We start from the raw sequence: 13,601 nt of genomic DNA on the forward strand, positions 1-13,601 counted from the left end.
TCACACTGGAAAGGAACCAGCACTGGTTCTGGCCTAGAGTACATGTTTTGTGTACTGGGTTTCTGATTTTCTTTCCCTAAGAAGATAGCCTGGACTTGCATTTCTCTTTTTCTTTCAGAGAATCAGCCTACCCCAATCCTTTCAGACTCAGTCTGAAGCTCCTTTAATACCAGTGTTGGGTTTGTAGTCTCCTCATTTTTGATTGGCCCCTCTGCCTTCCTCCTCTCTCTTCTGTAAAACCCCTCCCTGACCTATCCTTCTTAAGTTTGGGATCTTGGCATTAAGCACTAGCCCTTGCTTGCTTCCATATGCATACCTTCTCTCTCCCAGAGTTGAGGATGCCTTTGAATGCCCAAGAAGCCTGTTTCTCCACTATATTGTATTTTTGCCTCCATCTCAAAGCCCTAGACTTTCCTCATTCCTATTGTTCTCCTAACCCAGAAATGGGCAGCTTACCCCGGGGGCAGAGTGGGTACAGAGCCCTGGCCCTCCATCACTCCAACAAGTATTTGCCCTATTAACATTCCCATGAAAGAACCTTAACCTTTCTCCAAAACACTCCCTGGTCCTGACCCCACTACGATACTTTGGGGTAGGCCCAGAGCCTAGTAGTGCTCATTCTCCAAGGTGTCTAGCCTTGCAATTACAAAAGCCCATCACAATGATGAAGATGGATGGAAAAGACAAAGGGCTCCTTTCTTGTCCAAGACACAAGTGCTGGCATCACTAAGGTTCCAAGGAGTTCAGGGAGGTAGGTAAGGATGGGTTGGTGGAAGGATGCTGTTTTCAGAGCCCAGAATGCAAAGCTTGAATTGAGAGCCAATAGGCAGGAAAGTCCAAACTGCTCTGAGCCTTCTCCCCAATCTCTCAATGCTGTCCATGCTTAGATGTGGACTAAGGGAAGCATGGTAGGTCCATGCCCTGTGGAAGTCTCAACCATTCTGTGGATGACAATAATAATGGCCATTTGTTGAGTATACCAATGGTGCACTGAATCCTCCCAACATCCATCTAAAGTGATTTCTATTGTCAGTCCCATTTTTCCTGTTGAAAACTGAGGCCAAGATAGGTAGAGTGACTTGTAGAGTTCCTCAGTCGATTATGCTTGGGTTTAAATCCAAGTTCCACAGATAAATTACTAGTGTGAGACTCAGGTAAGTCTCTTCCCTATGCTCAGCCTCAGTTACCATGTCAGTAAGAAAGACTTAATCTGCATTCTTCATATCCTTCCTAGTAGTAGTGAGGGTCCAATGACTGACGACTGAAGCCAAGCTCCATAACACAAATACACTCCTTCCCCTCTCCCTGTCCCTCTGCAGAGGCTGAACCAAGCTGAAATCTGGGCCAGGGAAGTGGGAGAGGTTTGACAGTAGTGGAGAGTAGCCCTGGGCTATTCTGGCAACCCCCGAGAGGCCAGACAGACCAGGCTTAGAAAATATTTACCAGGCAGTGAGAGCCTCCCAAGCATTAAGCCTGCTAAAGAAAAGGCTTACCCAGATCCCCATAGCCCATCACGGGTGGACTGTACTGTTTATAAAGCAATCTCACATTCATTATCTCCTGCAAGCCTTACAATAACATGGTTTGTGGGGGTCAGCTCAGACCTGGCAGTGGAGGGGTGTCTAACTGAAGCCCCATTTGACCCATGCCCCTCTAAGTCTCAGAGAAACTAAGCAATCACTCCCTAGTGATGTTAAATAACCCTTGCATAGCCTGAGCCATAATCTTCAGCCTGTGGGGTTTGACTTTTCTGCAGGCCACTCTGCTTTCTGCAGTGAGGCTCCCTCTCTGATTAATCTCAAGGTTAAAAAAAAGAAATAAAGATTTCCAGTCAAATAAACTAGACTGAACCTCCGTGCCAGACCACCTCTCTCTCCCACCTTCCTAACCCCACATTCCAGTCCCATCCCCAGAAACAAACAAAAACACAAAACTGAATTAATCCTGAAGCCAAGTTCTGCCAAGCACTGGACAATGTACTTACTGGCTTCTCTTCCAGACATCCCTAAAGTTGAGTCAAAAAGGTGATTTCCAATCTGTTATTCCAAGGTCATTTATTGATTCAGCACACAAATATTTCTTGAGACCCTATCATGTGCATGACACTCCACTCTGCAGGGCTCAAACACACCTCCTCACACCCTTTCAATGTGCTCAAATTCCGAAAAAATTCAGATAAGACCCCAAGTAACTCCAAGGTGGACAAGAACAGTATTAGTCAGTGGGGCAGGGGAGTTGATAATGGGATTCAGACAAGAGGAAGAGTGCTTTCTGAGAGTATCATAACATAGGGCTTTAGGGAGGAGGGGACATTTGAACTGAACCTTGAAGAAGAGGGAGAATTTGAACATTTTTTATGGATAAAAACAGTCTAGACAAAGGGACTTGCATAAGAAAACATACATTTTTTAGTGGAAAGAGTGTTGATCTGGGAGTCAACAGACCTGAGTTTGAATCTCAGTTCTGTCATTCACTGCCTTAAAGAATACCTTCCCTACTCATGCCCTCAGTTTCCTCATAGGTAAGAAGATAATATTGCATTAGCTTACTTTTAAAGTTCCTGCATATGCTTTCATCCTGATATAGCTTTTCAAATGTCAGGTAGACCAGTTTGCCTCAGGATAGAATAGCTGAAAGACAATAATGCAAGGGTATTGGGTCTATGTTATGAAAAGGATTGAATGCTGGGCCTGGGAGCCTGAGCAGGCAAAGAAAATAGAAGCCAGGCCCCAGGCCTCAGCCCTGAGGTTGTACATTTTACCTGGTTCCAATTTAAGAACATGAACTTTGCAATCAGAGCTGCCTAGGATGGGAACCTAGCTCTACTATACACCAGTAGTTCATTTAAATACTCATGCCACCTCTCTGAGCCTCGGTTTCTTCATCTCTAAAATGGGAGTGAAAATAAGTAACTCATGGGGCTGTTGTGAAGGTTAAATGAGATCATGAGCAAAAAGTGCCTATAGGTATGTGACTTTCCTGTCCCTTAGTCCCTTCTCCCCAGTGCTTGGTTTTAATTAGTCTTTGCTGACAAATTACTTCTGTTCCTTCTTTTCCTTCTCCCTCTCCAAAGCAGGCTTCAAAATATATCCAGAATTCAACCACTTCTCTCCATCCCCAATGCCATTCACCTGGATTATTGCAATAGCCTTTTAATTAATCAGCCTGATTCTATTTTGCCTACTTACAGTCTATTCTTAATCCAATAGCCAGAGCAATCCTTTCAAAACTCAAGTCAAATCACGTGACTTATCTGCTCAAAACCCTACAATGTCCCCCTACCTCACTTAGAGTAAAACCTTAGAAATTAAAAATGACCTACCCCGTTAGCTTTTGGACCTCATCTACCTGTTAGCCACACTTTCCTTCTTGCTACTTCTTCAATAGAAAACAGACTATTTACCTGTTGTCCCCTCTGTCTGGATCCTCTCTTCATAGCTCACTCCATCACTTCTATATTTTATTTAAATATCATTTCTAAGTAAGGTCCTCCAGACCACCACTTGTTAAGTTGCAACATCCTCCAGCATTCCCTATTCTCCTTCTTGCTTTCTTTTTCTTCACAACATTATTATCATCTGACATAACACAAAATTTAATTACTTATTAGTATTTCTCCCCTTGAGAATATAAGTTTAATAAGGTCAAAGGCTTTGTTCACTATTGATGTCTCCATGCATAGAATAGCACCTAGCACTCAATAAATATTTGTTGGGTAAATTAATGAATACAGTGGTCCTGTGCTGTGTGCCAAGTGTTAAGTTAAGCAGTTTGCATACATCATCTCAGGAAATCCTGCCTTGTAAATGCAGACACTGTTAGGATCCCTATTACACAGGGGAAAACCCTGAAACTCCCAGAAGTGAAGTGATATTCCCAAAGCCAAAGAGGGATTAGTTAATGGAGATGCCAGGTTGTGTTGGACTTCAGAGAGGAGCACATTCTCTGAAAAGGAGCACAGCCTGAACTAAAGGTTGTGGTAGGCTTTGGGAGGGGGAAGGGGTGAGGGAGCATGTGGGTGAGAAGGAATCCTGGAATACAAGTTGGTTTTGTCGCCAGGAGGTGATCTGGCTTCCTGAAGCAAAATCTTGAGTTCACTGGCATCTACTGGCAAGTCCATGTGTTTTTCAACAATTGGAGCTTTACAAAGGAAGCCTCCTCAAGTGTGAAAGAAAGTTGGGAGCTTCAGCTGCCCTGGACTTGAGACTGCAGGAATTTGGCTCCTTTGGGTACTGGCAGAAAGAGACACCCAAGCAAGACTAGTGAACTGAAAGGGAAATAAAAAAGCCCACTACCCACATGGGTCTTCTCCCTCTTTCCTTCCTTTTTTCATAACCTCCTCTCTTCATCTTTCTTTAATTTGTGCATATTTGTAAAACATCCAATTTATTGTGTGCCTACTGTGTGCCGGACTGTTGTAGACACGGGGGATAGAGCAGTAAACATGAGACAAACATCCCTGCTCTGCCTTCCTAAGGTTACATTCCAGTAGATGGCAGGCCAGATTAATTGGATGTTTTACAAATGAATCTCTGTGAAATGAATCTCTGTCCTTAGAAACAAAGCTCTCCTCCTGGTGGAGGGGGCGATGAGGAGAAGGGTATCATGGGCCAGTGCCATGTAGAGTACCCGTGCCAGGGAATGTGGGCAGAGGGGATACCAAGGATGCAGACTGGGTGCGGGAAGATCAGCGTAAAGAAGCCGCGGGGTAAGGACCAAAGAGCAGGATTTGGCCCTGATTCTACACGTCTCCATCTCATTTTGGAGGGAGCTGCTCAGAAACCTCTGGAGGAGCTCCCTTCTGCCTCCAAAAGCGCAAAATTAGTGCTATGGGACCAGATGGACAAAAGCGAAAAAGATGAGATAGAAAGGCCCAGGAGCTCTGGGAGAGGGAGTGTAGAGTGAACAAGTCCCTGTGAAAGTGAAATGGCCGTTCATTTGAATGCAAATGCTATGTAAAAGCCTAAAGCCCCTTGACGTCAGCCCAGCCATTGGGGGCCCATCTATACCGGGCTACCAGTCACCTGGAAACCGTCAGGGTAGGAAACGCCGATGGAGTAGTCTGAGGGGCGCGGAGGAGCTTGCAGCACAGCTACGGCCTAACCTACTGGTTCCCTACTGCTTCTCAAAGTCGGGTTGGGGCCTTACAGGGACTTCAGGATGGCTTAGGGAGCTCCTTTCTCATACCCAAGCCACTATGTACAGAAGCTGCCTTTTGGAAAAAGAAACGGGCATGTACTCGGGCACTCTCAGGAGCCCCGCAGGAGGTGGCACAGCCGGGGCTGGCGCCACTGGGGACGGTGGGAGTCCGATGCCAGCCTCCAACTTCGCAGCAGCCCCGTCTTATGCGCACTATATGGGGTATCCCCATATGCCCGGTATGGATCCTCACGGGCCATCGCTGGGGGCCTGGGGGTCACCTTATAGTTCCCCTCGGGAAGACTGGAGCGTGTACCCCGGGCCGTCCAGTACAATGGGCACGGTGCCCATGAACGACATGACCTCGAGCCCCGCTGCTTTCGGCTCGCCGGAATACAGCAACCTGGAACCCGCAGGGGGTGGAAACAGCGGTAGCAGCCTGCCTACACCAGCCGGCGGATCACTGTTCCCCATCGACGCCTGCACCGCCGACGCCAGTTCTAACAGAAGCCGCCACAGCCCCTATGCGTGGATGCGCAAGACCGTGCAGGTGACTGGTGAGTAATCGATTCCAATGCTCTCACACTTTTCCTTCCTTTGCTTCTCATCTACTTCTCTTGGCCTTCTGGCCCTCGTACTCCTCAGGCTTCTCCCCGGACAGCTTAGCTAAGGAGACCATTGAGTGTCTTACTGCCCAGGGCCCCAGCCCATTAGTGACCTCCTTCGCTTGTGCCCCTGTTCAAAAGCAGAGCATGGTGCTTGGAACTAAGCCGACCGTAGGGGACTTTTTCACCATTTTCTGATCAGTCAAGGGAGCACCGGGCGGACAATGGGCATGTTGAGCCACAAGGGTCAAGATCCAACCCTGCAGTTGCCCAGATGGGAAAACAGATGCACGGGGAAGATCAGTGGGTGAATGAGGAGAGGACAGCCACGTGTCCCTGTGCTCAATCACTGCTGCTTGCCCGTTCCATTTCAAACCCTTCCCCCTCTGGGCAGGTCGGCTTCCCCCTCAAAGCTGGTGGTTCTCAACTTAGGTTCACGATGCTCAGTTGGCAACAGACCCTCCAGTTTAGCCACGAAGGCCCCCAATGGCAAAGCAACCTGGTCACCCTGAACTCTCAAGGAAGCTCCAGCTTCTTTCGCCCAAGCTGGCAGAGGCAAGCTGGATTCAAACCCAATGGCTTCTTACAACTTCCCTTCCACCAATGGAAGCATAGAGGCTGTGAGAAAGCTACAGCACACCACTGGGACATAATAAGCTCCTCAACCCTAACATCCCCTGGGCATGCATGAATATCAGCCCCAACATCAATAAGATTAAAGTGATGAAAGCCCTCCTAACAGTCAGGCAGGCGTTTCGAGGTGCAGGGGCTGGATGCAGGCTTGTCACCGCACATAGGAAAGCCCAGATATTCCAGCCTAATGCCTACCCACGCTCCTGCCAGCAAGCCGGTGGGCGGCTACAGGGAGCCAGGGGCGGGGGAAGTGGGTACTCTGCTTTAATCTTGGACAGGGGGTGGAGGAGGGAGGCGGGGAGATGTTTGTTTTCAGCTATAGTTGTTCTTTTATCACATTCTTATTATTCCAACCTATCGCTCCCTGTCATTAGAGAAAATTAGTAAAATTCAGCTCTATCACTTTCATCCCTCTGGGAAAGAAATGACATTTCAATAGCATTTGTCCACAATGATTATGCTTCTGCTCACAGTTCTGCCCTTTTTCTCTCCCTAAAAAAAGCAAAAGCAGGAGGGTGGGATGGGACCAACTTTCACCGTTAAGAGGACTCAGCCCAGAGGAGATAGTTCCAATTGATTAGGACATTACTGGGGTAGCAATCCCAAATTAAGAGTTGAGCTTAAATACTTAGCTTTAAAGTGTTTGGAAGTAAGTCTTCATATTGCTTTTTGAAATAAGAATGAGTTGGCTGGCTAAAGAGAATAGAAAATGAGGTTAGGGTGTTGTATTCCCAGGGCTGTTATTATATCTAATCTTAGGGCTGTAATTAACATCTATTCACTAAGCCCTAACCATCAGCAAAAGACACAAAAGCCAGAAAAGTAGCTGCTCCCAGTTCAGGATTATGTTTTGAAATACTTTAGAAGAGGAAAGTCACTAGTATGTCGTTTGGAAGAGAGAACAATGGGAAGAAAAGGACAAGATAAAATAAATTATCTTGAATCATGAATTTTCTGTTTATGAGAGAAAATATGATGGGTTTCTCTGCTTAAAAGTCTTTCATTTGCATTTGTCAGATTCTCTCTTTTGGGTAAGTTTAGAAAGGGACTCTAAATTGCTCTGTGGTGTCTTCTTCATTAGCTAACTCTTGAAACCTGGGTGTACAATGCCACCTTCACAAGATTGTCTCTCCAACTTCTATGAGAAATTCTAAATTGAACGATTTTGGTACCCCATTCACTTCTGGCAGCCTATCCTATAGATGGGGCTTTATTAAATTCAATCTCCATTTCATTTTAATGTCTTATAAAAGCACCCCTTTATTATATTCTTGTAGCCTAAGGTGCATATTTAGCAACAATTTAAGAATGTGATGAAAAGTATGGACCCTCTCCCCAGAAAAATGCACAAAGGCACAAATGCACATGCACACACACGTCATTTTTTGAATTATTTTGGGAGATTCATGGATCCACTGAAGCCCTTCCATGGATCTCAGGTTATGAACCCCACAAAAAATTAAGTTGATCACCTCTTTGTATCACTCCAAACAAAAAGACACCCATTTGTATGCTTAGTACATAGTGAGTGTTAAACAAATATTTGTTAAATGAATGAATAAGTCAGATCTTCCTAAATTTTCTACTTCACTCTGTAGTATTGTAGGACAACATTTGACTTATGGCTGAGAAGAAAATAGATGAACTACAAAATTGAAGTAACCCCTCCCTGATTATGGTAATCAAATGAAAGCTCTTTCCATCACTGACGAATGTTTTTAAAATAGCCTTAAGTTAAAGAAACAAAAATACACATATTAGGGGACAATCGGAAAACATTTCATAGTGATTATTGTCGCATTTGATTTTCAAATGAGAGAAAGGGGACTGACATACAGAATAAATGAATGTCCACTAAGTGATTTGATTTAAAAATGAAATATTTTTATTTCCACTTTGTTCCCTAAGTATTCTGTTCCAATACACTTCTGGTTTTAAAAATTATATTGTAAGGAACATGATAGAAAGATTCTGGGAAAAGTTCAGTATTTTCGTATTTTAAATATTGTCAGTGCATTACAGCTAGGAATTTTTTTCATTTTTTGCTTTTTTTTTTACCCAGAGTTGTAACCTTGGATGAGTATTGGCAAGGTGGTAACCTAAGCAGGGCTGGAGAGGGGCTTTCTTTTTAGGTGTGAGAAGGAAGTGACTTTGAATAATTATGATTAACCCACTGGACAAAATACAAAACACTGAGGAAGTTATACTTAAAAGATTTTATTCAGTTAGAACCCTTCAGAAAATGAGTTACTTAATAATTCCTGAAGCTTATCATTATCTTTCTTTGTTTTGATCATTTAATTGGACAATTTTTATGAATGAATTTGGATGCAATTTTTAACTAAAAGCAGCAAAGGATTACCATCAGATGGAAAGTCATCATGATGGTGTCAATTATACTCTACTCCCTAAAGAAAGGGATTGGTTTTCATCCTCTTTACCCTCACTGTCATCATCATCATAATCCCTAGGTTTGGAGAGTGCTTTTCTGCCTAACAGTGCTTTCACAGCCAGTCTCTCAAATGAGCACATTTAGGGTGATGATAAGTCATCATATATAATGACATGTGTTTGCAAACTCTGTAGGGATACTGTCTTCTAGGTAGTGGGAACTACAGAGGTTTGTCCAAGGCTTTAGGCAGGGGGAGGCAGTGAAATCCCCACCACAGAGCTATGAAGCAGCCCTGTAATACAACTTATGGTTTGTTACTTTCCTAAATTAACCCACAATAGCGCCAGAGAAGGGAATCCCTCACCCTCAGAAATGTAGTAGTCTCTGGGAGAAGAGAATAGCTTGAACAATAAAAGCTAGTGCTCTTAGTGCTCTGTTGATATTTTAGTATGGAAATATGGCATTACGCTCTACTAGAAAAATGTCCAAAACCCATTCAATCAGATTTCATCATTTAAGGGAAGAGGCAATGAAAGGGTGGAAAGAAGACAGTTTGGGAGCAGGGACACAAGAGGAGCACCAGGAAACAGGAATTCATTTCTCTTTGTTAAATGTGCAGTCAATATTTCCCCCTGAGCTATGTCTTCTTGAGGTTTGAGGTCTTATCTGTCAGACTGGGGCAACAGACTCTTTTTAACACTTTGCATGGCTTTGATATGCAGCTTGGCTCTTCCTCATTCCTCCTTTCTTCAGGGGTTATATTGCCGGAAAGGGTGAGGATTTTCATGGCAAATAAAGAGGCCTGGTCTTGACTTTATTGTCCTCAGAAGAAACTGCAAGAGGGGAATTTATGACCAATGTGGGTGGGGAAGGACTGCAACCTTCCAGAGTTCTTGAAGTCTGGTTATATTTACTGATTATCAAAGAGCGGAAAACAGACACACACAAGTTGAATTTTAACTTCTGCCTCAAGTTAGAATTTAAACACTTAGTCACTTTGGGATTAGGAAGGGTTTTAGGGAACATCTCTTCAAAGATATATTTTTATTCTAAGATTTGAGGTTCTGGAAATAAACCTCAGTGTTTTCATTGTGATCTCAAATATACATTCTGCCTTTGTAACATACCAAATGCCAGACCTTTGGTTTCCTAAATTCAGAAAAACAGCTCAAGTTTGTTTTCTGTATCTGTGAGACTGTTTCTGTTTTGCATATACATTCATTTGTATTATATTTTAGAGTTCACATGTAAGTGATATCATACAGTATTTGTCTTTCTCTGTCTGACTTATTTCACTAAGCATAATATTCCCTTGGTCTTTCCACATTGCTGCAAATGAAACTACCACAATATTGTAAATCAACTATACTTCAATTTAAAAAATTGACAACAAAAAAACCCACAAAAAACAAACAAACAAAAAAGAAAACCAGCTTAAAATTTGAGCCTTTGAGACAGATTGACTGGGATTCATCGTTTTCCATTTTTAAGAGGGAAAGTTTTGTCTAGTTCTTTAGTCCATGAGTTAATCCTAAAACATATCTCTCATCTAGAATTTGTTTCTACATTCATGTCCCTTTTTTTTTTCTTTCCTGGAGATGAAAGGGTGTCTGACATTTGTTTAGGGCTTGTAAATTCCAAACCAATTTGCTGGTGTTCCTGAATGTAAAGAGGGTTCAGGATGGGATCTGATGCTATGTAGCTCCTTTGTTAAGCTTGTGCTGCATCTTAACACCTCAATGGAGTTTAGGGAAACACTTTAAAGAAAGCTTTGTCTTACAGATCGCTCCCCAAAACTTCACATCAAAAACAACCAGGGAAGATCAGAAGGAGTTTGCCAAAAGCCATAGAGAAAAGGAGGAAGATCCTGGAGGGGGTTAGAAAAATGGAAAAGAAAGAGAAACTTCCTAATCACCTTTGGAAAATTTGAAAGGAGGAATAAAACTCTATTTGAAGGAGGGCATGAGAAATTAGTTAAACGTTGTAACACAAAGCAAATATTTGTATATCCTTTCAAAGAATACTAGAATACCCATTTTATTCTGCTAAAGTCAACACCCCCTATTTCCCCCATTCATTATCCACTTGGGAATAAAAATTTGTTTAAGACTCTCCCAAAAAAACTATACTATTTTTTTCTAATAAGTAATAGGGGCTATCCTAGAACAGAATCTAAGTGACAATAGATGTTTTCTTTTTAAATTACTATCCAAATGAAATTCTAGAATGTATATGTAATTAGAATTTCAGGATCACAAAACAGCTTGCCTCACTTGGGCCATTCTTATGCTGCCCAGCATGTTTAAATCAGGAATAACATTTGGCACACCGGACTGGGAGCCAAGGTTACGTGTTTGGGTCCCCACTCCTCAGCTCACTAGCACAAAGCCACTTACTTACCTACACTGAGCCTCAGGTTCCTTATCTGCAAAATGGGGATAAGACACATTCTGTGTAATTTGAAAGGGTAAGTGAGAGGTTCAATAGGAAACAATATAAATGAACTGCATAAAATATCAATATAAAAGGAAGTGCATGTATAATGAATGTTGCTACTACTGACAATGACAATGCTGTTCCCATATGTTAGTGTGAAGGGAATGAAAATCATGGCTTAAGTGTTTTCTTTAAAATGCTTTGGTGTAACAGTATGTCAATGGTGGTGTGATAGGTGTGTTGAATATATATATATATATATATATATGTGTAAAATAGCCACAGATGACAAAGTAATTAATGGAGAAATGGACTTATGACATATTTGGTTAAAAAAGTGTACTTGTTTTATATTTGAAACTAATAGCTAAGGGTAGGAACAATGACTATGATTCCTCCAACCAAAACAATCTCCAAAGAAGCAAAATATGATTAAATGCACTGCTTTCTCCCCTAACAGGGAAAACCAGGACAAAAGAAAAGTATCGTGTGGTTTACACAGATCATCAAAGGTTGGAGCTGGAGAAGGAATTCCACTGCAATAGATACATCACCATTCGGAGAAAATCAGAGCTGGCAGTCAACTTGGGCCTTTCTGAGAGACAGGTACACCAGAAGTACATCTAACACGTTTCATATAAGCATTTCAATAGGCTGAGGTTTTAGGGAAGTCTGTAAGTAAGAGTGGAAGCAAAACAGAAGACCAAGCCATTCTCAAAGCTCTCCTAAAGCCCACATTCATCCTACTGGACCACCGAGTTTAGTACCGTTGGTTGATGGGTTTATTAATAATTGAATGTGGTGGGCACTGTGTAGGTGTGAAAGCAAGGGTGGGGACGTAGGGGGAGGAGAAGGATTAAAACTCCCATACAATTGATCAGTCAGGGCAAAACCTTGATATGGTTCCCCAAGTAGTCATAATCAATGTGTGAAGTGGAAATCTGTCAATCATGGCAATTATCTGGTTCATATCAGTCAAACTGTAACAGTAAATGAACACCAATGCTGCTACCTGAAGCAAGTTTTTCTATTACTCAGGGTAGGAATTTAATTTTCTGTGGTCTGTGTAATCCTACGATTCCTGCCTCAACTTTAGCTTACTGTGGATACTCAGTAAAGATTAAATCATGGCAAGGATCAGTGGTTTCCACTCACCCAGATTTTGACATTACATAACTACCTGATTTTTTTTTTTACTTAGGTCTAGGAGTAATCCTGGAAATCATAAGATTCTAGAACTGTAAAGTCCATTAATGTATTGCCGTATCCCAAGAAGCCTGCATTTCAACCATTTATGAAGGCACATTGGTATCACAGCAAGAGATGTAGTATTTCATCACCCTTGTTCATCCAGTTCTGTTTTAACAACCTTACTTCTTTTAATGACAGATCATAATCACCTTTGCTATTTAAATCCCTCCCTTTTTGACACGCAAGAGGGAAGAGATATGGGAACATATGTATATGTATAACTGATTCACTTTGTTGTAAAGGAGAAACTAACACACTATTGTAAAACAGTTATACTCCAATAAAGATGTTAAAAAAATAAATAAATAAAATAAATCCCTCCCTTTTTATCACCATGGCTCAGCATCTGCCACTCTATCATTATTTATTTCTACCTGCGCAACAGAGATGGTGGGTGAGGTATAATATAAAGAGCACTGCATTCAGAGTCTGAGGCCCTGGACTTGATTTCAGTTTCATCTCATGCAAGATATTTTCCCTCTCTGAGTCTCAGCCTTTTTTAAACCTGTTGTTAAATGGGCATACTTCACAAGGTCATTGTGAGGCTCAATTAAGCGATGCATGTGAAAGGACTTTGTAAATACTAGAGTCCCTGAACAATATCAGCAATGACTGAAAAGTGCATTCAGTATGTTGCCCCATTAAATCCAAAGCATTTTGTGTTTCAGGTGAAAATCTGGTTTCAGAATCGCAGAGCCAAGGAGAGAAAGATGATCAAAAAGAAAATATCCCAGTTTGAGAACAGTGGAGGCTCAGTGCAAAGTGACTCTGGCTCCATCAGCCCTGGGGAACTACCTAACACTTTTTTCACCACCCCATCTGCTGTCCGTGGATTTCAGCCTATTGAGATACCGCACGTCATAGTCTCTGAATGAAAGAAAGGCAAAGAGAAATGGAAAGTGCCTTTCCTTTAGCATTGTCTTTTTGGTCTCTAAGATATCAGCAGGGGAGTTGCAACATTATGTAATTCCTTGTAAGGCAGTATTCAGAACAAGTGGATGCGCCATGGGTTGAAGATAATTCAAGGGTCACTTACTGTTAGGAACTATCCCCAGAAAACTGTTGTGTGCTATGCTATGTCAGTCACTCAGGGAGCTTGGTGATAAGCTGTATAACTAAAAGCTACAATTGTGAGCCCTTGAACT

At 42.3% G+C, this 13,601-nt stretch overlaps 1 protein-coding gene across 1 annotated transcript; it reads left to right on the plus strand.

Moving 5' to 3' along the window:
* The first annotated feature begins 5,197 nt into the window (after positions 1 to 5,197).
* Positions 5,198 to 13,331, plus strand: CDX4 (caudal type homeobox 4). The gene is made up of 3 exons (XM_007122208.1): positions 5,198 to 5,696; positions 11,666 to 11,811; positions 13,125 to 13,331. Exons 1-3 carry the CDS (start codon positions 5,198 to 5,200, stop codon positions 13,329 to 13,331), a joined length of 852 nt encoding a protein of 283 aa, XP_007122270.1.
* The last annotated feature ends 270 nt before the right edge of the window (positions 13,332 to 13,601 follow it).

The sequence above is a fragment of the Physeter macrocephalus genome, chromosome 21, assembly GCF_002837175.3.
Source record: "Physeter macrocephalus isolate SW-GA chromosome 21, ASM283717v5, whole genome shotgun sequence".
Taxonomy (NCBI): Eukaryota; Metazoa; Chordata; class Mammalia; order Artiodactyla; family Physeteridae; genus Physeter; species Physeter macrocephalus.

Bases quoted from the DNA above. Each gene is read 5' to 3' on its own strand.
- CDX4 (XM_007122208.1), top strand. From the start codon at position 5,198: ATGTACAGAAGCTGCCTTTTGGAAAAAGAAACGGGCATGTACTCGGGC. The intron at 5,697-11,665 runs GTGAGTAATCGA...CTCCCCTAACAG, and splicing joins CAAGACCGTGCAGGTGACTG to GGAAAACCAGGACAAAAGAA. The intron at 11,812-13,124 runs GTACACCAGAAG...TTTGTGTTTCAG, and splicing joins TGGGCCTTTCTGAGAGACAG to GTGAAAATCTGGTTTCAGAA.